Source organism: Blastomyces gilchristii (assembly GCF_000003855.2).
Source record: "Blastomyces gilchristii SLH14081 genomic scaffold supercont1.12, whole genome shotgun sequence".
NCBI lineage: Eukaryota > Fungi > Ascomycota > Eurotiomycetes > Onygenales > Ajellomycetaceae > Blastomyces > Blastomyces gilchristii.
This window is the reverse complement of record NW_003101671.1, coordinates 795,314-818,355: the sequence shown is the minus strand read 5'-3', so window position 1 is coordinate 818,355 and position 23,042 is coordinate 795,314. Positions and strand designations below refer to the sequence as shown.

At 40.2% G+C, this 23,042-nt stretch overlaps 4 protein-coding genes across 5 annotated transcripts; 3 read left to right on the top strand and 1 right to left on the bottom strand.

Annotated features, from left to right (window-relative positions):
* The first annotated feature begins 360 nt into the window (after window positions 1-360).
* On the top strand, window positions 361-4,494 carry BDBG_05847 (citrate synthase, mitochondrial). Its single transcript, XM_002623627.2, has 8 exons — window positions 361-2,353; window positions 2,436-2,500; window positions 2,566-2,650; window positions 2,713-2,760; window positions 2,836-2,896; window positions 2,950-3,505; window positions 3,583-3,853; window positions 3,928-4,494. Exons 1-8 carry the CDS (start codon window positions 2,237-2,239, stop codon window positions 4,144-4,146), a joined length of 1,422 nt encoding a protein of 473 aa, XP_002623673.1. The 5' UTR covers window positions 361-2,236; the 3' UTR covers window positions 4,147-4,494.
* Window positions 4,495-13,927: 9,433 nt separating this feature from the next.
* On the top strand, window positions 13,928-19,302 carry BDBG_05846 (uncharacterized protein). Its single transcript, XM_002623626.2, has 8 exons — window positions 13,928-14,656; window positions 14,762-15,007; window positions 15,349-15,451; window positions 15,695-16,795; window positions 16,869-16,902; window positions 16,999-17,167; window positions 17,230-17,434; window positions 17,533-19,302. Exons 1-8 carry the CDS (start codon window positions 14,537-14,539, stop codon window positions 17,991-17,993), a joined length of 2,439 nt encoding a protein of 812 aa, XP_002623672.1. The 5' UTR covers window positions 13,928-14,536; the 3' UTR covers window positions 17,994-19,302.
* Window positions 18,085-22,773, bottom strand: BDBG_05843 (uncharacterized protein). The gene is made up of 2 exons (XM_002623623.2): window positions 22,354-22,773; window positions 18,085-22,279 (listed from the first exon to the last, which is right to left on the bottom strand). The coding sequence occupies exons 1-2, from the start codon at window positions 22,483-22,485 to the stop codon at window positions 21,632-21,634; spliced, it is 780 nt and encodes a 259-aa protein (XP_002623669.1). The 5' UTR covers window positions 22,486-22,773; the 3' UTR covers window positions 18,085-21,631.
* BDBG_05844 lies at window positions 19,324-21,908 on the top strand (the record flags this gene model as incomplete). Of its 2 annotated transcripts, XM_002623624.2 has the most annotated exons (3): window positions 20,538-20,561; window positions 20,618-20,786; window positions 20,838-21,293. In XM_002623624.2, the coding sequence occupies exons 2-3, from the start codon at window positions 20,634-20,636 to the stop codon at window positions 21,291-21,293; spliced, it is 609 nt and encodes a 202-aa protein (XP_002623670.1). In that variant the 5' UTR covers window positions 20,538-20,561; window positions 20,618-20,633. The 2 variants fall into 2 exon arrangements, with proteins under 2 accessions (XP_031579196.1, XP_002623670.1); XM_031722334.1 differs by having other exon boundaries at window positions 19,324-20,561; window positions 20,613-21,908.
* Window positions 22,774-23,042: the final 269 nt, after the last annotated feature.

The following is a 23,042-nucleotide window of genomic DNA, read 5'->3' as shown; positions in this document are numbered from 1 at the left end:
ATCTGAATGATGTCATAGGGTGGTTGGAAACCGGTTCGGACGGGATGGAATCATCCGCATGGAAGCGATGGGCCGTGTGGAACCGCAGCGGGGCCTTGGCGCGGCCGGGAGCGTGACAGTTATTAATAATTAGAAACTGTTTCTTCTCAGACACTTTACAAGATATCATCACTCACATGACCTGATTTTACTATTTGGGTTAGCTTATTGCTTATTTGAGATTAGCTCATGACATAATCATCAATCCAGTGTAAAACAGCAATGGATATCTGGAGAAGCGTCTGAGCTTGCTGAGATAAAACTGATTCGGGATGATATGATATACGACGGATCCGCATCGCTTCCGCAGTTGTTGCGAAAGGTTCTTTCCCTCAGGGATACCAGTGCGAGTTTCAAAGGCGCCTTGCTGCCCTTGCAGCTAATCACCGTCAAGGAGAACCCATAACTGAACCCGATGAGCTGAAGGAGCATAGACAGTATGATGCCATCAGGACCACCAATATGGACGAGCCCCCTAGGTCGCTAGGGCCGCCCTAGGCTTTGGTGACGATATCAACGCACAGCATCCCCACTAGTGCATCATGAAAAACAAACAGCCCGAGGACGAGTGCAGAAGGGACAAGTGAAAACCGTATCCAGGCTTCGGGCTCCTGGCTGCAGTCAGTCTAAGGGTTTCGACTGCTAGAAACAATGCGATTCTCAATATATAGTTACACACCTAGCAATCTATCGGGAAAGTTGGCTTCAACCAGCTGCCTTTTTCATGGTCTTTTGTATCTACCCAGACATTTCGAATCCGCACAATCACCTCACGGGTCAATTTAGATATGTATATTTGTCCCTCATCCAGGATATCCTTTTTCTCACTGGTTTATTGAAGAAGGGTTGTTGAATGATCCGGATTAGAAATGCCAATATATACATACACTCTTCTTATCCACAGTATGCTGATGGGTTTTCTTTGGGGGAAAAAAAAAAAAAAAAACTTTAAGAAAACTTATCACATTCATCAGACAACATAACCTACCATTGGGTGTTGCATGGCTCAAAAGGACCCTGGAGAGTGGCATTCTCTTGAGCGGTTTCTGGGGTACCTGCTCTAGATCTGAAACATAATCCTATATGAACAGCAGCCAAGAGTGACAGAAATGATTGACTAAACGATTTTTTGCATGGTTTGTGTTGTGGAATATGCAGGTGGAATACAACCTAGCCATTCAAGCATTATTAGGTTGCAGTTAATCTGTACATACATATCGATATATGTATGTAACACTCAACTGATTTTTATCCGTGGATTTCAGCATATATAATAATCTAAAACTATTCTACGGCCACACTCTTCTCCTCTTCTGATAAGTTAAAAAATACTCAATCTAAATATTGTGGAACAGAATTGGATATTAGTGAATGATATGTATTTTATTAGATGTGTATGACACTCAACTGTGTGTCTAGCAACATCAGAAATGCACCGCGATACTACCACCCCCAAATACCCCCCCCTTCCCTTGCCCCCCACGCCGTGGAGAGACGAGGGCGCCACAGTATTACATTAACGTTACTCCATACAAATGACATACAATGAGCTGAACGTGAAAATACTTATCGCTCACGTCCCGGCTGATGGGCTCAACTGTCACCACGGGCGGAAGATGTAGGAAGATCCAACATGTATTACGCTGCGTAGAGATAGATAGAGACGGGAGGGGAGGGCTTGTGAGGACAGATCCTTACGAGCTCACCGGAGGACCGGACGCTTGTGTATTTTATATTATTATTATTATTATTCTGACGGAAGCCGGCGGGCATATAGGAATTATAAAAATCAGGATTTTACTGTGTACAGTACTGCGTAAATACACGAGGCGGATATTGATATGGCCGCAAGAAAAAGAAAAAAATTGGTTGAGGTGGAGAACCAACAGAAGCTGTAACCGTATTACGGCGAGTATGACGGTGGCCCAGTGAAGCAGGTGCGTTAGGCTGTATATCTTGGCGGTAATATGGTACTGGTAATACGGGATCTCAAAGCGAGGAAATTTTGGCCTTGGGACCTTAACTTTTTTCTGTCTTCTTGTTTTCAATCATAATCTTTTCTTTTTGCTCTCCGCTTGTCTCCTCCCTCTCTTCTTCTCTCCTCCCTCCGCAATTACTTTCATATCTCACTGCTAGCTTTCCCTGTCTTATCTCTCGTCAATCATTGAGATCTCTTTCTCTTTCCCCTTCATTCCCCATGGCTACATCTCTCAGACTGGGGAGCTCTGCTCTCCGCTCCTCCTTTGTTTCCAAACCCGCTGTCCAGTCTGCCGCCTTCAATAGCTTGAGATGCTATTCCTCTGCTAAGACTAAGGTTAGTACATCTCTTGTTAACCCAAATTGACATCCCGTAAATGCCTAGATTTATGCGCTGACCAAGTTCTCTGTCTTGCTAGTCGCTCAAAGATACCTTCGCCGATATCATCCCAGCTGAGATCGAGAAGGTCAAGAAGCTGAGAAAGTACGAGCTGAAACTCCCCCGATATATATATATGTAGATATCTGATCTGACCACCGTTGTTACAGAGACTATGGAGACAAGGTTATTGGTGAAGTCACTCTTGGCCAGGTCTACGGAGGTGCTCGGGGAGTCAAATCCCTTGTCTGGGAGGTATGGATTCACTTTTGTATCAAGCGGGTTTATACAAGGGAGAAACTAATCGCTTGAAAAAGGGATCCGTCCTCGATCCTGAGGAGGGAATTCGCTTCCGGGGCAAGACTGTAGGTGTTTTCTCTCAATTGCGACAGATGCTTTTTTTTTTTTTCGAGAGAAATCACGTGCTAATCCGCTTCCAGATCCCGGAATGCCAGAAACTACTTCCCAAAGCCCCTGGTGGAGAGGAGCCTCTGCCAGAAGGTACTAAGTGAATGCATTGCTATGCGACTGCCCCATGCTAACTGGCTGAACAGGTCTTTTCTGGCTTCTTTTGACCGGCGAGGTCCCAAGTGAACAACAGGTCCGCGCCCTATCCGCAGATTGGGCTGCCCGCTCCGATATCCCCAAGTTCATTGAGGAGCTGATCGACCGCTGCCCATCCACTCTGCACCCAATGGCCCAATTCTCCCTAGCCATCACTGCTCTTGAGCACGAGTCCGCCTTCGCCAAGGCCTACGCCAAGGGTATCAACAAGAAAGACTACTGGACATACACCTTCGAGGACTCCATGGACCTGATTGCCAAGCTGCCCACCATCGCCGCCAAGATCTATCGCAACGTGTTCAAGGATGGAAAAGTTGCCCCCATTCAGAAGGATAAGGATTACGGTTTCAACTTGGCCAATCAGCTTGGCTATGGTGACAACAACGACTTCGTTGAGCTGATGCGCCTGTACCTGACCATCCACTCCGACCACGAGGGTGGAAACGTCAGCGCTCACACCACTCACTTGGTTGGAAGCGCCTTGAGCTCTCCTATGCTTTCTCTTGCTGCTGGCCTTAACGGCCTCGCTGGTCCTCTCCACGGATTGTAAGTGGCTACATATGCAGATAAAAATAAATAACCCGCCGTGGACAAACGGTTACTGATACAATGTACTCCTACAGGGCCAACCAGGAAGTCTTGACCTGGCTTATGGAGATGAAGAAAGCCATTGGCAATGACCTCAGTGACCAGGCCATTAAGGATTATCTGTGGTCCACACTGAACGCGGGTCAAGTTGTTCCCGGCTACGGCCATGCCGTCCTCCGCAAGACTGACCCACGCTACACCTGCCAGCGTGAATTTGCTCTCCGCAAGCTTCCCGATGACCCTATGTTCAAGCTGGTCAGCCAAGTTTACAAGATCGCGCCTGGCGTTCTGACCGAGCATGGCAAGGTATGTAACCTCCAATTATTACAATTCCAACTGTTCTAGAACGGACCACAACTAACCAGATTCGAAAACAACAGGTCAAGTCGCCATATCCCAACGTCGACAGCCACTCAGGCGTCCTCCTTCAATACTATGGCTTGACTGAGGCCAAGTATTACACTGTGCTCTTTGGTGTCTCCCGAGCCCTCGGCGTGCTCCCACAGCTGATTATCGACCGCGCGCTGGGAATGCCAATTGAGCGACCCAAGAGCTTCAGCACTGAGGCATATGCCAAGCTCGTGGGAGCCCAACTGTAAGATAATAAACGGATAGAAAAAAGGTATAGGCTGGGTTCGTGGTGATTTGCCACTTTGTATTTTTGGGAGTTTCTGTTCGTTTCCTTTTCTTTCTTTCTTTCTTTTTTTTTGTGGTTAATAAATTTAAATTCTAAATTCAATTATTTGCTATATACACTGCGATCCACGAGGAGCTTGTAGTTTTCGCTAAGTAAAATTTCTGATGAATGTAGCCAACCGGGTTAAGAGAGTACATGGTAGAAATGATCCTTGATGGTGTCATTTTATATAAAAGAGGTAAAGTGAATGCGTGCGGGAAAAGCAACAACCCCTTCAGTAGAGCACTCTACATTACAACTATTTTCTATTTTCTATTTTCTAGACTAGCCTCTTTTTTGTTCCTCCTCTTCTCCATTATTAACCGTGCCATGCTTACTCACTCTCTGTAGTGAGTGTGCCACAGCGTATGGAAAACCACACTGTAAAGAAAATATTTTCAATATCTTCATTCTTCATCTTCAAATAATCATCATTAATTATAATCATGTCTAAATCTTCTAATTACACTGAGGAGCAGTTGCAAAGAGCTGTTGACATGTATAAAAGCAATTCAAAATTAAAAATCATGTCTCTGTTATGAGAATTCAAAGTCTCATATGTCACCTTGTATGAGAGAATTAATGAGAAGAAATTAAGAACTATGAGGATTTCACTGAATTGAGCATTAAATGACAGCCAGGAAGAGGCAATTAAGATATGAATTTATCAATTAAATATTAATTTTTACTCATTCATCATTGAGCATATCAAAGCTGCTACAAACTATATGTTAAAACAGCATCATATAGATTCAGAGACTGCACCTCTCACAGTAAGCAAGATATGAATATATTGATTTATCAAATGCCTGTCAGATTACAAATAAGTCAAGTAAAAACTCATAAATTCAAAACAAGTATCTTATGAGAATATAAGCTTCATTATTAACTGATTTGATTAATATAAAGCTGTCTTCATGTAAGAATAAGTGCTCGCAGGTGATTATTCGGGTGTTTGCAGCTTGGCGTGATATGTACTGTTAACTACTAGAAGTATTCACAGTAGAAAGATAAAATGTAGAGATTAAATGTATAATAGCATTTAAGCTGAGTTATGAATAGTATTCACAAACTTCAGTCTATATAGTTATGTGTAGCCAAGGGCTGCTAGCTCTATTAATTACATAAGAGATAGAAATAGAGATAAAGAATCTGTGAGAAGCAGGATTTCTTACATATCTTCTTCTCTCTAAGACTTCATCTATGAAGTCTTTCACTGAGTGACTTCATAGAATCAGCTCAGTACTGCAGTGATACTCACTAAAAACTCTTTACATCTATAAAAAATCTCAGTGAGAAAAAATCTCTTATTACTATAAAGAGAAAAAAGTCTGTCACTTAGTTTCTTATTTCATAAGATTCTTTATAATCTACAGATTCTTCTCTGACTATCATACAGATTCATTTCATATCTTTTATATAGAAGAGTTTCAGTTAACTCTTAATTATTTTCATGAGATTCTTGTATAATTATTACACAGATTTATCTCATAGATAAATTACTCTCTGTGAGATCATTCTTATCAAAGAGAAGTATTCATAAGTTAATCTTTCACTTATTCTTATAAATTATTGTTCTTTAACACTGTAGAATTGTGAGAAATTTTTCATTCTTTTATTAACTCTGTAGAATTATAGAATCAAGATATCTATAATTTATAATCACTCTTTATAGTTATATAGAAAGATTCAGATCTGTGATTTATAATTACTTTTATTTACTAGAGTGATCTGACTGTTCTGCAGAATTATTCACAGTGTAAGTAAATCTCTCTAGAGTAGTATAAATACTTCAGATCTGTTCACAGAACTCTATCTTCTTTTCTCTTTTTCTGTAACAGCTCTTATCTTTATAAACTATAAGTATTCTTATTCATCTGTGAAGTGTTTTCACTTAGATAATAGAGAGAGAGTGTTTCTGACAATATCTGTATATTGATTCAAGAACTTCTTAAGAATAAAAATTTTTCAATTTCAATATCTTCATAACAATGTCTGACTATCACTGAGCTTCTTGTGAGTGTTCTCATAACTTCTCTGATCACTTTTTATCAGCTAGTAAAGCAGAAACACTGCTGCTTATAACTGTGTCTTCATTCTTCTCAGCTCTGCCACTGCATCTGATCTTTAGATCAGTAGTTCATCTCATCTCTTTCTCAGATCAGCTTCTGACTTCAAGCAGTGCAGTTTCTCTCTTTGCTATAAGTCTTCTTATAAGTAATTTCTTACAGACTCTAGCTGATAGTTCTTATAAAGCTTCTGATGTTATCAGTGTCTTCTGCAGTTCTGTAAGTCTATGACTATTCTTTCTCTGTCTGTACAATCTCTGATCAGATATATACAAATATGCCTAGATTCTCTATCAATAATTCTCACACTGCAGCACATTTCTGCAATTTCATTGTCAATAAGAGATGAGTTTTCAGATATCTGTAAAATCTGAGTAATTAAGACAATATGAATATCATGAATTTATGACAGAAGTTAATCTGAATAGATAAACTCTCTCTTCATATTTTAATTATTTTCAGGCTGAATACTTCAGCATAACTGAGAGAGTAGACATAGCTTTGTAAGAAGTATCTGATCACATACATAGAGAATCAGCTCTCAAGACTCTGCTGCAACTGTATATATTCTGATATTTAGCTTCTCTGAAGTCTGTGCATTTCTGATAATCTTTACACTAAATATAATAATTATCTGTATTACAGGTATAATACTCTCTGCTTCTTTGAAGAGAAAAATTAATAGTTATAAAGAGATTAAGTGTTATAAATAATAAGAATATAAGTTTGAGTTTTCTTTATTTTTTCTTTATTAATCTTCAAATTGTGTTCACAGTTCTATTTATTTTCTTATTTTTTAGTTTTAATAAGAATATAATTTCTTCTTTTCTTATATACACTGCAGACTGTTCATCTCAGTAGAAACTTATTATCTTATAGACTAGAATTTATAAATAACAGTATTAATATTTTTATTACAATCAGATTCTTAGTAAAGACTACATTATTCTGACTTATCAGAATTCACAGTATAAAAGTCATATCTCAGCTTCTGCAGATATTTTATCTGCTCAGATAATTCTTAAGTGAACTCATTTATCTTATCAGAATACTCTTATCACTGAATCTTAAATCAGAGCTTATAATCTCACTTCTCTGAGTTAATAATCTCTTTAATCTAGTATTCTCTTTCACTCTCTAGTGCTTTATAAACAGAGTGATGAGTCACAGAGTTCTCTTCTAAGAATTTCTTATATTCACAGAGTAAAGAGATATAAAAAATATTATATATTTACAACTCAGATAATAGTTTCAATCTGTAAAACTATGAACTAACTTTCTTCATAATCTTATAAGACTCTGTCTGTAAGAGATTCAGCTTCTTATTAGATCTTCATATAATGATGTTTTCTAAACTCAGTCAGACTCTATTATCTTTCTTAAAACTCTTTATAATATGCTTAAAGTCATAGTATCTCTTCTGATACTCTTAAGTCTTTCTCAAGAATTCACAGACTTTCTTCTAGATCTTCTGAATTCTCTCAGCCTGTTCACAGACATTATCACACTCTATAGTATACTCTCACAGATTTATCAAGATCATCTGCAGATAAGTCTCAGTGAGCATCTCAAAGAGAGTTTTATCTATACTAGCATGCTTTAAGTTGTTGTATATAAACTCTGTAAATGATAATTAATACACTCAGTCATTCTGATTGTAATTGACAAAGTATCACAGATACTGTTTTAATATACTTATCAGGTATTCTATCTAATCATCTGTCTATTGATGAAAAGCTATGCTTAGATCTCATGAGATCTTTAGTATAGTTATCAGATCAGATCAGAACTCTTCTGTGAAGATTAATTCTCTGTCTGAGACAATGTTTATAGATAACTCATGCAACTGAATCACATTGCAGACAAAGATATGAGTTAAATTCTTTGACTTCAAGTTCTTATAGATGAGTATAAAGTGTGTTATCTTGATAAAGTGATTTACTATCATCAGTACACTGTCAAAGCAGACATTATATATGTTCTTACTTTCAGAAAGACTTATAAGAGTATTTATTTTTAGCTGTTCTCAAGGTTTCTGCAGAATGAGTAGAGAAGTAAGTTCTTTATATAATCTGAACTATACTACTCATAAACTCTGATAAACAGTATAAGAATTTACTATCTTCTTCACAAGTTCTTATATCTTCAGTCAGAAGTATTTTCTTATAAGTAACTCATAAGTTCTAGTGTCTGTAAAATGATCTGCTAGAGAAGAGTTATAATATCTTTTAATAAGTTCTATATATAGAAACTCATTCACAGGTATATAAATTCAGCTCTCTCTTCACAAGAGATTATTTAAGTCTCTTCAATTCTTTATTTCTGCAGAGTTAATCTCTGCTGTAAGCAGTTTCTGAATATACTGAGTATATTCATTTTTCAGTTATAATTCAGACAATCTGAATAGAAGATCTTATAAAGACTTATACTCTGTTTTCTCTTATATCAAGTCTTTCACAGTGCTTCTCAAAGCCTGCAAACTCTTCAGATTATAGATACTCTCTTCAAGAATTCTCACAGAGATTCTCAGAGTGTTGACTCTCAGTATTATAGAGAGTAGTTGTACAGGCTTCTTCTCTCTCTTTCTTCTCTTCTCTCACAGAGAATTGAGAGACTCTTCAGTTAATCTCTTTATAACACTCAGTCTGAGTATTCTGTGAAGCTTTTCTATCTTCTCTAGTCTCTCTGTGTCTATCACTCTGATCTTCTTAACATAGTCTGGCCTGTGAGAGAGTTCATCTGCTGAGTTCTTAGTTTTCTTAATATATTCTATCTTGAATCAGAACTCACTCAGTCTCTGAGCTCAGTGAATCTGTTATTATAAGAGTTTCTTAATTAAAGTAAACTGTTATAAGCTGTTATAATCAGTTCTAACAGTAATCACTGTTATAAGATTCTCAAAGTAGTGATATCAGTGATGAAAGAATTTCACTATTATAAGAAGCTTCTAATTATAAATATTATAGTTGATCTTCATAGATTACATCTTCTATAAGAAAAAGATCACTGAAACTCAGTTCTCATTTAACTGTAGTTATAAGACTATTTCTGAAATTATAAAGAAGAAGATATCTATCTTTAATCTGATTAAGAGTAAGAGATCAAAGTAAAACAGTATCACTATATCTGTAAATATCTGTTTCAATCTTATAAAGACTCTGTAAGCTTCTGAGATAAAAAAGTTCTCACAGTTCTCTCTTCTTAACAATCTTTTCATTCTTCATTTATAGAATGATGTCTTCTTATTTTCATTCTTCAGCATGTCTGTAAGAGCTAAGAAGATTCTTATAAATACAAAGATAAATCATCTATAGAAATTCACAAAGCTCAGAAAGATCTGAATCTCATAAATACTAGTTAGTTTCAGTTATAATAGAATAGTCTCAATCTGTGAAGATTTCATCTGAATATTATCTGTGATAATTACATATTCTAGAAAATTAATTCAGTAGATACTGAAGTTGTACTTTATAAGCTTAATATACAGTTCTGTCTTATCTAAGATCTTTAACACACTTTACACATACTCAGTGTATTCTTTCTTCTTTATAAAGTATATTATCACATCATTCAGATATATTATTACAAAGACATTCAGATATATATAAAGTGTTTTATTGATAAAAGACTGAAATGCTGCAGAGATATTAGTCAGATCAAAAGACACTACTAGATATTTAAACAATCTCAGTGCAGTTCTAAAGACAGTCTTTTATTCATTCTCAGACTGTATTCACAGTTATGTATATATATTAATCATATTCAGTTATATGAATATGACAGCTTCTGTGAGACAGTTGATCACATTCTCAATCAGAGACAGAGAATAGTGACTCTTTATTATCTTAAAGTTCAGATTATGATAATCTACATACAATCTGAAATCTTTATTCTTCTTCTTTATAAATATCACAGAGACTTCTGCAAAGATCTGTAAAGATCAGATAAAGTCATTCTTCAGATTCTTTTTCACATAGATTCACAAGACCTCTGTCTTATAATAGAAGAGCTTATAGATTAATCTTCAGAAGAGTTTCTACTCTTCTATCAAATCTATTATCAGATTCTTCTTACAGTGAGAAGAAAGCTCAGCTATCTTTGCTAAGCTGAACATCTCTGTGAGATCTCAGTATTTCTTTGATATTTGAAGCTCAGTTTTCATAACTGTGAGATTCTCAGACACTTATAAAGTTATTATATAGATGAGCTTGTCTTCTCTAATTAACTCTACAGTATTAACTGATTCTATCTCTATAAGTGAGTCTATCAACACTGATTGAAAGTATAAACCTGACTCACAGACAGCTATGTGCAGATTATGTCTTTAAAGTTATACAAGTTTCAAGTACATGTTATCTGTAATGTCTGTGATAATCACAGTTTTTACAAATCTTCTTCAGATTTCAGAGAGATCTTGCAATTCAAAAATAGCTCTTATAAGTCTCTCAGTTCTCAGATCTGAGTTCTCACACTCTGCTTATTATAAGAGCAGATTCTCAGTTTTCATCTTTCAGCTCATTCACTCTGTAAGCTTTAGAGACATCACAGTGACCTGAGATTCTGAGTTTATCAATACTTCTCATACTTGCAGAATAGCAGTACTGTGATGCAGTCTCTTTCTATGAGTAAGCATTTTCATCAGAGAAGTAACAGATTCAGGTATCAGCTTCAAGACTCTTAAGAAGGCTGTTACTGACTCTGTTCATGACTTCTTAAATTTCTATTTTGATTTATTCAGACAGTTTGCACAGAGATATTCTGATTTAAAACAGATAAAGCAGAGTCTCTTTTTCTTAATCTCTCTGTTATATACTCTATTCACAGAAGCTTGTGAGATTCTTTCTCTCTGCTCAGCAGTCAGACATGAATCTCTCTGTATCTTGTTATCTTTTTCTGACAAATCTGTTCTCTGTTGTTCTGATCCTTGTAAGATCAGTCAGTGATTCACTCTTCACAGATCTATGACTCTCACAGTGATTCATAAGTAATAAATGAGAGTTATCAGTTTCTTCAGAGTCAAGAACTTAGAGTCTTACTTAATAAGCTTATTCTGCATATCTTTATTCAGCTTCTTTATAAACATCATCATTCAGATCTTGTTTCAGAGCCCTGTTTTCACAGATCTTAATTCACATCATAATTCTATGAAGTACTGTGAGTAGTCTTCATCAGATTTCTCACCTCTTTTTCTAATATTGATAATCACAGTTCAGATGTTCTCTGTTCAGCTCACAGAGTCTCTTAACTTATTCTCTAGATAGGTCTTGAGAACAGATTAGCAGAATCTCTTATAATCATTTTCTAGATAATTCAGCCAGTTCTTAGCTTCAGTGTAATAGAGGTCTGTTATTATATAGATGACAGCTTCTTCATCTTTCATATCACACAGCTGAGCTTGTAAGTCAATTTCAAATACAAACTTATAAAAGCTTTTATAGATTGTGATTTGATAAGTGGTCTTAAGTAGTTACAGCTTAAGAAAGTTTCTTTTCAGTTCATGAGTGTCTCTGAAGATCATGTCTAGAAACTCAGTTTAAGAGTGTTTGCAGACAGTAAGCATTTCTTGTAGAAAAATAACTTAATCTCACAGAAAATGCTTAAGAATGTTCTTCACTAAGATTAGTTTATTTATGAGTTCAGAGAGTTTCTCTGTCACAGATGCAGAGAATGATATTTTATAAGTAATTGATAAGTTCTCTGAAACTTCTTTTATAAGAGTTATTCATGATTCAGATGACTGCTTCTGAGTGTCTGCAGTAGAATTTGCAGAGATTAAAGTATATGAGTTTCTAGTTCTTTCAGTTATAATGAGTAGTTGCTGACTGACTGAGCTTGAAATATAAGAATAAGTGCTTACAGGTGATTATTCAGGTGTTTACAGCTTGATATGATATATACTGTTAACTACTAGAAGTATTCACAGTAGAAAGATAAAATGTAGAGATTAAATGTATAATAGTATTCAAGCTGAGTTATAAATAGTATTCACAAACTTCAGTCTATATAGTTGTATGTAGTCAAGGGCCGCTAGCCCTATTAGTTACATGAGAGATAGGAATAGGGGTAAAGAATTCGTGAGAAGCGGGATTTCTTACACTTCAATTAATATCAATTTTTTCACTGTGATATCTACAACTTTGATGAGATTGAATTTCAAGAAGAAGAAGAATATGAACAGTGAATTATAATTATCTTTAAAGACATGAATTCTGTCATACAGTTATCATACTCCTGCAGGTTAATAACAGTGATGAAGTGTGTTAGTGCAGATAACACAGTATTGAATTCATTGATTATAATGAAATTAAAGATCTATTTAGAGAATTGATATACATACTTTAATTTATCTGATAACTACATCATCACTGCATCTGAGTCTGGCTTTATAAATGATGAGATTGAATTTGAATGAATCAAGCAGTTTAATAAGATGATAAAAAAGTGTTAAATAAGCAGTCATTGACTGCTATTAATGAATAATTATGATTCTTATCTCATAGAAGAATTCATTTAATACTGCAATCTTCATAAGATTATTCTGTTCAGATTTTCATCTTATATAAGTCATATTCTACAATCTCTTGATAATGTATCTTTTCAGCAGTATAAGCATTATCATACAAAGACAGTTAATGAGGCTGTCTACTACAGATATGAGCAGTGTGATGACAGACAATTTCTTACTAATCTGAAGAGTATTTGACTGTAAGTATTCAAACCTGATACTGTGAGAGCTGACTTTGTTAACTGTGAAATGTATTCAGTTAATTGCAATATAATTCTCAATCAATTGAGACCTCTTATCATTGATGATGCTCTGAATCTCAACATATACAATGATAATAATAATGTATGTGATCACTTTATCTCATCATCTGCAGATCAATTATTAACTGTCTTCTAATAATTAATCTTCTCAGAGACAGTTGTAAAACTATGTCATCAAATTAATGTAGTAGTCAAGACCTTAGAAGATGTGAAGAATATTCTTACACCTGATTTGACAAGGTGATTGAACAAGATCTTCAAGAGTAGCATGATTCAGGTGGAATTGAACATGCATCATGAGAGTGAACTTGCAGATCATTATTAAACAAATAGACATTAGATTGTTAAATTCTCTCACAGACAGATGCAAGTAGATGAAGTTCTCACTATTAAGAATGCCAATCACAAGATTGCAATCTGTAGAGCAGATAAGATGAAAAAGACATTCAATAAGACTCTTCAATTGATTGGAATCAAATCTATAAAATCTACAGTCACTCAATCACAACAAGATAATTTTATAGAATCTTAACTTACAGTGAATTCTACATCTTCTAATGAGTATATAGATAATCTTTATATTATAGATAGATGTGATGATGATTATTAATTAATTTTTGAAGATTACTATATTCAAAATATTTTCTTTACAGTGTGGTTTTCTGTACACTGTGGCGCACTCACTACAGAGAGTGAGTAAGCATGGCACGGTTAGTAGTGATTTTGATACAACAAACGAGCTACAAATCGGCTGTCCAATCATGTCGCCCGACGATTCCAATATATAAGCAAAATCACGTGATAACCGAAAACGGCTAGCTCCGGTTGCTCAAACTGGTAATTTTTCTCCTCAACTTTCTACCCTCAACAACCTTCGACGCATCAACACTTTTCATCCATCTCCATCCATCCTCTCTTTAACTATTCCTTGTCCTTTTCTGTTCTCCTCTCCCCGCTGACTGTATTCGTATTCACTACACCGCGTTGGGCGTCTTTGGCCCGCTGCTCACTTGCCTCTCGACCTGTAGGTCAACAGGTTTCTGCGTCTTTGTAGTGCCTTCTCGTTCGCACAACGACAGTATCATCAGGACTTTCATCCAGCTCGATCTCATAGGTATCATCTTCGCCTGAATAATCATCTATCTCTTCTACTTAGATACTTTCCACACTTTCCTGGGACTCGCCTTATTCCTAGTTGTCGTCACAGTTCTCTCGCAGCAGTAGATTAAGAGAAGGAGAGAAAACAGCTCTATTGGACGGCCTTTTTTAACTCTTATCCTCTCCGCGCGTCCATCATCCGTATTCATCTATCTATACAACGGCAATTACCAAAAGAAGAACAAATTTTTCATCTGGAAAGAAGTCTGGACAAATCGATCAAGCCCTGAACAGGCTTTTTTACTTTTTTTTGCGGTCATTTTCCTTCTTAACTGGTAGCAACCCTTAAGAAACACTCCTCCCCTCCGGTTTAAAGCCATGTCGTCTGCCGTAGCGGAGTTAGATGGCTATTTACAGTCTATGTTGGCACTTAAGCCACCTGGAGTATCAGCTTCCAAAATCAGCATCATCACTTCTCTATGTGCCGCCAATGTACAGGTATGGCTCATCTAGGTTCCATATATGCTACCTGCCTCCCAAAGCAAAAAGAAATAGAAGGCAAAAAAACACTTATCTCTAACATAATATTCTTCTACTCTATAGTCCGAATCCGTCCTCGTTCAAAAAATATATACCCACTTCAAAAGAGCCCCCGGAACACACAAGCTGGGCGTACTCTATGTCGTAGACTCTGTAACTCGACAGTGGGTAGAATCAGCACGGAGAGCTGGCCAAACTGTCGGTAGCGGTGCACCAGATGGAACATTTGCAGCTGGTGTTAACAGAGTGACTGAATTGCTTCCCGTCCTGATGACTGATATCATAAACAATGCTCCTGAATATCAAAAGGTACGCGTACTCTTAGACACAAAAAGCCAAAAGTCGGACAGAAAGAAAGAGAATCATTTCTGGCTACAATTATATTATAAAGAAAACACGCATAATGGCATTATACCATCAGCATTTGGGAGGCCCTTTGTTGCGTCCACCATAGAACAATATGCCCCCCCGCGTATATGTCCCTTCGTTTGGCACGAAAGCTGCGGTTTTATATTCCACATCTTTCCGCCGGGCTCTAGACTCGCCTCATTTTACACTTCTGATTTTTTGATTATCCTCTTTTGTTTTCCTGTTTTCTATATGGTGACTGAATAATTCCCACTTACGTATGACCGGTTTTTTCTTTCTAGGACAAAATCAAGAAGCTAGTGGATATTTGGGAGCGTGGATACACGTTTCCAGCGCCTCTGCTTGCTTCCTTCAAGGAGAAGCTAAACGCGCCAGTATCTCAAAGTAAGCCTTTTCCCCCTTGGATTAAAATGAAAATGAAGAACAAACCAAAAGCCAAAAACAAACGCCTCTTCTCGCCAGTTTCCTATTTCTCTTTTTTTAAGAAAAAAAACAAACAAACAAACAAACAAACAAGCAGCGGACATATTACGGAGCGTACAGTCGACATACATCAAGCGAGAAGAGGCATTGTAGGGTATGTTGAAACCAGTTTTTCTGATGTATGAAATTATTCTTTTCTTCTAGACGTGGAATCAACTACGCCCGATGGATCACCGGCCCCCAATTTCATATCCCTAGGCGGAGCTCAGCATGCAGCCCCATCATCATCATCTGTCGTTGCCGGTGCCAGTACCGTTGCAGGCCCCGGCCAAACAACGCCAGCACCAGATACTTCTAGCATCTTGAAAGCATTGGCAGATATGGCAAAAAACAGCACGGCAGCCACAGCAGCCTCAGGCGCGCCAGCGCAAACTAGTCCCCATAGTATATTTAATGCGCAAAATCCAGTTCCGCAACCAATCCCCGCGTCCGTAGACCCGGCTGCGCAACAGTCCAATGGGCAGACTGTAAACCCCTATGCTGCTGCCGCTGCTGCGGGAAATCTTGCAAATCAGTTTGCGGGGTTGAGTAATATGGCTCAGAATCCAAATATGTTTGCAAACCAGGCACAAGCTTCAGCTGCTGCTGCGAATCCTCTAGCAGCAGCGGCGGCGGCAGCACCACAGAACCCACTTGCTGCCCTGATGCCGCAGGCGGGTGCTCTGCCTCCAGAGACATTGCAGCAGTTAAGTTTGCTCCAGCTCATGGCTGCGCAGGGTATTCCGCAAGAACAGTGGGCCACGGCGCTGCAAATCCTAAGTCTTTCCAACACTGCAAATACCGGCATGGCCAATATGAACCCCGCCGCAGCCTTAGCAGCCTTCGGCCAGCAGCCGCCTGCCGCTAGTCAGAATACCTGGGGTGTTCCTGCGCCAGACACAGCATCACGTGACCGAGATCGCGACCACCGGGGCAGCAGAGACCATGAACGAGAGGATTATGTTCGGTCGCCACCAGGAGGTTACCGACGCCGCTCCAGATCACCTGGATGGGATAGACGCCGCGAAGCCTCCCCGCCTCGTCGTCGCGATAGCCCTGTGTATGGAGAATATCATGGTGACTCCCCGAGCCGGAACCGAGACACTCGAGACGCCCGTGGACGACGGCCCCCTGAATATCGCCAGCGCAGTCCACCCGGAAGGCGACGTAGAAGCCCGACGCCGCCTCGTAAGGAGCCTGCGCTTCCTCCTCCCGGACCGAAGTTTTTGGAACGAGATTATTCAATTGGCCAGGGCAATATCAAAGGTATCTCTTATACGACTTTTTTATTATGTTTAAATGTTGTGATCTCACTACTAACTAATTTTCTTCATAATAGTTCTCAGCAGAACTCTGTTCGTCGGAGGTGTAACGTGAGTTATTGCTTTCTTTTTTTCTTTCTGTTTGAAATCTTTTGCTGGCCCAAGCCCCCTCATCGACATGCGGTTAAACTTACAGGGAAAATGCAGGTCGTCTGAAGCTCATTTAAGGTCGCTCTTCGGCCGCTACGGTGTGGTCCAAACATGTATAGTGAATATTGACAAACGTCATGCTTTCGTGAAGATGATCAATAGACACGATGCCGTTACTGCTCGCGAGGGCATGGAGCAATATAAGTCTGGAGACATGCAATTACGAGTAAGTCCCAACCATCGATCGTGGCGTATCATTGCTCACCAACTGACGTTTTCATGCCCTAGACACGATGGGGTGTCGGTTTCGGTCCTCGAGACTGCAGCGACTACCAAACCGGCATCAGCGTCATCCCCATCGAACGACTCACGGACGCAGACCGCAAATGGATGCTTAACGCCGAATACGGCGGAACGGGTGGAAAGCCCATCGAAAGTTTTATGGTGGTGGAGGAACCCGATATTGAGATCGGGGCTGGCGTGTCTTCGAAAGGTATGTTTTCACTCACCCAGAAGCAATTTAACTTCCTTTACCTCCCTTTCTGCCTCTCGCTCTCAACGGAAAAACAAACTAACCAAAACCTCAAACAGCAATAAGCCGACGCATGGCCACCGACCAAGGTGGGAAACGCGGCCCCCAATCGACCCGAACTAACATGGAACCAGAACGCTTCCGCCGCCCGAACCGCGGTCCGATGGACGATGGCCACGGTCCCGGCCCCGGACACAGCCCCGCTCACGGCCACGGCCACGGACACGGACAAATGTCATCCTCAGGAGTATCCGGGGGCAATGGCGGCGAACAACGCAACGGTAGCGGCCACGGCCACGGCGATCGAAACGACCACGACGGCTCCGCGAGCGCCAACAACGCAAACGCAATTGGTGTCCCCCCTGCTGTGCCGGGCTTTGGGTTTACGCTTCCGGGTATGCACATGTTCCCTGGTTTTATGATGGGCGGTGCTGGTGTGGCTACAGGCGCTCAGGGACAGCAGGGACAAACTACCGAGTCGTCATCTACGCCATCGGGCCAGGGTCAGGGGCAGGGATAGAAGTTGCGTGTGCTGGGGGATGTAAGTTTTTGAAAAAAAAGAGTGGGAAAAAAAAAGGGAAATGGAATGGGTTGGTGTGGTGTTCGCGGCTTTTTTTTTGCATTTCGTTTATTCATTCTACTCTTATCTCCGTGTTTGGCTGATTTTATTTTACCTCGTTTCATTCCATCACCCTCACACCCCCGGTCTACCCTACTCACCTCTCACATCACACCATGCGACGCGGCCAGGGGTGCTTTAAAATCATGTTTAATGCTCATTTCTCCCAACTCCCATGGCAGGGACCACGGTACTACAGGACGTTGCTGTATATTTTTCTTTCTTCCCTTCTCTCCTCTTTCTCCCTCCCCTGCTTTCTTCTGAAGACACCAATATGATGATTTCTACCCCCCCCTTCCTCCTACATTACGCTATTTTTAATAAGCCGCCTTTTCCTTCTCCTTCTTATCTCTCATAGTTTCGCCGGGTTTTCTCCCCGTCTCTCTGCCTTCTTCTTTTCTTTTAACCAATTTCCTTCTTCCTTCTTCCTTTTTCCATTTTCTTCCTCGTTCAGTCAATCGATGTATGAGTTGAGATTTTCCTTTCGTTGCACACTCCGATTCGGTTTTCAAGGTTAACGACAGTTTTTTCTACTTTTTCTTATTACTTTAACTTTTTTTCCCCATCTACCCTCATTCGCATCGAATGAAGTGAAGCCAAGAAGAGAATTCAGCCGAGTTTATATAAAATTAACTCTAATCCATCCGATACATATTTTCTCTTTCCTCTTTTTTAATTTTCATTTATTCCTTTTTGCAGTCCTTTTTTCGTTTCCATTCGCTTTTCGCTCTCCCAATCTATGTTCTATATACCCCTACCATCAGTGATCACAAACGCAGCCAACAAACTCACTACGTCAACCCCTCGACACATTAATACATAACGTATGTGTCACTTGTTCAATGTGAGGATGTGAGGGTCTAGCAAGAGAATAGACAGGCTACAGGCCAAATTTACAACGCTTCAAAAAAAAAAAAAAAAGCTGCAGAAGCAGAAGCAGAGTGGGCTAAGCAACGAGAGACCAAGATCAAGAAGAAAAGAGAGCAGGAGAGCCAGGAGGGGAAAAGAGAGGAGAAAAGAAGAGACAGAAGAGAGAATAGAATTGACAATGCGAGAAAGAAGGCAGTGGCTGGTGAAGGAGGCAAGGCAGGAAGAATTTCTAGAGAAAGATGCATCATGCTTGAGGAAGAAAATACATATACTGATGAACTTATCACTCACTGTCACTAGAGCAAGATGGCTCAGCTAATAATAATAATGGTGAAATGGCGGGCGTTGGGTGGTTGGTCACGTTATCACACACTAACCCCTCAAGCCTTGATCCGGCTAGTGTGTCCAGCTGCTTTATCATTGCCTGACTTCGCCAGGGTCCACTCCACTTCAGGCTCATTCACCCGCGCTCTCCATCGCATCACCTTCGCTCACCACCCGGCCACCCACGCAACCACTCGCCCGTTTGGTGCCGAGCAAGCCATGACGGATGGACCCGCCGTGCGACCAGCCAGCCAGGCTTATTCCTTGCATGGATGGATCAACCCGTTCAGATTACCGGAGCCAAACGCCCTCGATGTGCATATCCGTTGCGGCGCAGCTTAGCATGGATCCGCCGGCTCACTTTTTTGGTTCCCCTTTCTTCCCTCCAGAATGAGCGGCCGCCGTCTTAGGATGCGTATACGCAGTAATAGGCTACGTGCCTTTCCATCATCCTTTTTCCTTCTCCTCCCAAACTATCTTAGGCTAGTTGACCCTTCCTTTTGTTTCCCCTTTCAAGCAGTTACCCACCGAGCAAGTCGCCAAGATATCATGAACAGGAGAAGATTACTGGATCCTGTTTCAAGAGAAATTTCATTGGATCCGCAGGTGTCTGAAGACATCATAAATAATGAGAGCTTGCCAGGATTCTACTTTCAAACTCTCCTCTGATTCGGTTTACTCTGGCGCATAAATATTTCATACATGTGTCTCTTCAATTTCATACTTGTACAAGATGATAAACTAAGTTTCTGTCAATATGTAGCAGAGGCTTAGCCAATCATTATTGGTATTCTGGATATGAATGACTCCCAAGCGCTGACATTGAACCATGATGTTTGGTGGTAGTCATTTGGATGGGGAAGAATGCCTGCAACTCCATTCTTGTCGTGGGAACAAGCACCAGGAATGACTGGTCAATCTGAATGGACAGGGTTGCCTCTGTCGGTCCTGCATTAGAAAATTTCAGATCCCAACGTTTCGGATGTTTTTTGCAATTCTTATTGATCCAAACAGTTTTGCAGACTCACATCAATGCAAGAGACAAGCGCAGAGCGAGAGTCAACCACTGGCTCTAAGCGCCGCCACTAGAAGTGAGAATTATCTCCGCTGAGACCGTCGCTCTTTCTTGTCGTGATGAAAAATAGCATAAATAGAGCGTCGTTTTCCTGGGAATCGCCAATTTCTTCTTCTTCCTCTGTCCCAACTTGAAAGCAGAACGCTACTCTTCATTTAACTTCACCCAAAGAACCAAATTCCAGATGTAACACAAACCCTGTAAGTGTTACTTGTCTCCGTTAGCTGTGAATGACATGCTGACATACATAGTCTAGCGATACCTGAAATACAATGGCGCCGCTCAGCCCTGATGAACTGAGAACTGTTGTTTCCGCGCTGGCGCAGAAACTTGATTCATTGAACATCGACTACGCCATTATGGGGGGCGCTGCCACCTGTCTGTTGTATCCCGACCCCACTCGCAGGACCGAAGACGTTGACTTGGTCATTCATGTTGACTAACGTATGATCACCGCCGACCGTCTTACAACTCAGCTCCTCACATCCTTCCCAACCGATTTCGAAGGAGTCAGCCAGTTCAGGCACACCATTCCCGCATACAAACTGCGCCGACCAGGAGGTGCCGCCCAGTTAGTGGAGCTAGAAGTATTCGACTTCCAAAGCTGGCCGCAACGTCCCCAGTACAACATTCAGGCCGCCACACGGAAGACGTTGAATATCAATGGTCGCGCAGTCAAATTCTTTGGCGCTGAATGGATCCTGCGTGAAAAGATTTTGTCTCAGTATCAGCGCCAAGGTAGTCCAAAAGAGGGAACAGATATCCGGGATATCACGAATATGATCCCTTTGGCAGTGCCAGGCAGACCAGAGCTCGACTTCAATCAAAGCCAGGAGTTGCAAACTGCGCTAGCAAATCTTGTTCAAAAGAGGCCAGCCTTGGTCCAGTCTCTGAAGGCAAAGGTCAAATGCACCGCTGTATTCCAAAACTAATAAGTTTCTCTGTCCTCCGCCTCAACCCGGTCATCGATCGAGCGATAGAATTCAATGAAGGTGGCAGATTCCGAAATAATCACACATCCAAGGTCAAACTACTAGGGAGGGCGAGAGCTTGTTCCATGCGGTGGCCTTCGGGGAGGGTTACGCAGTGCTACAGATGTTACCGAAATCCGTTGGCGGGGAGAAGGGCATGTAGTTTTGTTGTTCAACGGAACCTTGGGGGTATAACATAGTCTTGCTATACGTCTGGCAGATGATATGAATTCTATTGCTTAAGTATTGTCCAAAAAAGAATATCCCGTGTATTGTAGTCAATGAAGGGGGAAAAAACATCAAATAGGATTCCCCCTCATATCTATTGGTAGCTCTTTACCTGAGCCAAGGCGTTTAGAAATGCGTCGATCCATCGGACCAAATTTGGCCTCATGGATTCGACCAAAATTGGTACTATACCATTCCACTGCCTGCTTATCTGAACAATGATCAAGAACATCATTATTGACCTCAAGGTATCCTGTCATCATGGATATCCAGGATCTCAATGACTCGCCCCATGCAGAATAACCTGACTCTGTTTCTTCATCAATCGCAGCCATAACAAAGCTTTCAACCAGTGCCTGTTCTAGCGGATATTGTAAATTTTTGTAGGTATCAAATTGTTTTGTGGTCGTAGCATATGTGATGTTGTTTGGAGGGTAAGAAATCTCTCCTAAGGGAATGTGTGTAAAGGAATTTGGAAACAGGTACACCTGCAAACCCTTTTCTGCTGGATCATCTTGTGGATAATCAAATACTGCACAAGAACAATCAAGGCGTTTGTAGCCAGCATTTATTTCCTCCAACATCTGTTGTGGATTTGGATGACCCTCCATGACCTCCAGAGGAGGAGTGCGATTTGGAATGCTTCGGGTGAATCCCGCGTTCTCGAGCTTTTCAATGGCGACTGTGTAGTGATTGTCCTGCACAACAACCATGGTGGCCTGCAGGGATAGGAAAATGGTTAGCAGGAACAAGGAAGGGTGAGTGATTTATTATTAAAGGTACACATTCTTACCCCACAGACGACAGGGACGCCCAGATACCACATTGCGAGCGATCCCCAAGGAATTACAGTGAGAGGTTGAAGTATTGTGCTGAGTCTTGTTGAGAGCCTGTCTGGCTCAGTCTGTCTCGGGCGCCTAAACATGACTTGACTGTCGGAGGATAGATATGCAACCTGGGTCTGTCTCAAGGGGTTGAACGTTTCTCGCGCAGCACGAAAAGGTAGACGATCAAGGGGTAAGAGGGGGATGGCAGATTGTAAGAGATTTGCGCTGACCCGCAAGTAAATGCACCATTAACCTGCCGACCAAGCTGGGAACGGGGAAGCTGGTAACCTTGGAAGATGGCCTTCCCTCACGTGTACAGAAAACTTGACCTCGCTAAGTGCGCCACTTGACCTCATTACATAATCATGACCCCAACCTCGCACAATACAGTAATAATTAGTTGGTAATTGACTTTCAACCTTTTATTCACTCAGCTCATCAATCAATCAAAGCATGTATAGCTGATTTATAATCAATTAAATAAACAGATAAATTCATACAAAATATAAAGAGATGTTTTACAGAATTTTAAAATATATTAAGATAAAAAATATTTTAAATTAATTTTAAATTGATTTTTATAAGAGATCTATACTGAATAGATCAGTATAATATATAAGTCTTATAATATAAAAGTAAAAAACATTAAAGAAGA

What these genes read in the sequence shown, in the direction of transcription:
- BDBG_05847 (XM_002623627.2), top strand. Translation starts at nt 2,237, where the DNA reads ATGGCTACATCTCTCAGACTGGGGAGCTCTGCTCTCCGCTCCTCCTTT. An exon ending in AAGGTCAAGAAGCTGAGAAA is followed by an intron (nt 2,501 to 2,565) that starts GTACGAGCTGAA and finishes CCGTTGTTACAG; the next exon opens with AGACTATGGAGACAAGGTTA. An exon ending in GCTGGTCCTCTCCACGGATT is followed by an intron (nt 3,506 to 3,582) that starts GTAAGTGGCTAC and finishes GTACTCCTACAG; the next exon opens with GGCCAACCAGGAAGTCTTGA.
- BDBG_05846 (XM_002623626.2), top strand. Translation starts at nt 14,537, where the DNA reads ATGTCGTCTGCCGTAGCGGAGTTAGATGGCTATTTACAGTCTATGTTG. An exon ending in TATGTGCCGCCAATGTACAG is followed by an intron (nt 14,657 to 14,761) that starts GTATGGCTCATC and finishes TCTACTCTATAG; the next exon opens with TCCGAATCCGTCCTCGTTCA. An exon ending in TGGCCAGGGCAATATCAAAG is followed by an intron (nt 16,796 to 16,868) that starts GTATCTCTTATA and finishes TCTTCATAATAG; the next exon opens with TTCTCAGCAGAACTCTGTTC.
- BDBG_05843 (XM_002623623.2), bottom strand. Translation starts at nt 22,485, where the DNA reads ATGTTTAGGCGCCCGAGACAGACTGAGCCAGACAGGCTCTCAACAAGA. An exon ending in GCGTCCCTGTCGTCTGTGGG is followed by an intron (nt 22,280 to 22,353) that starts GTAAGAATGTGT and finishes CTATCCCTGCAG; the next exon opens with GCCACCATGGTTGTTGTGCA.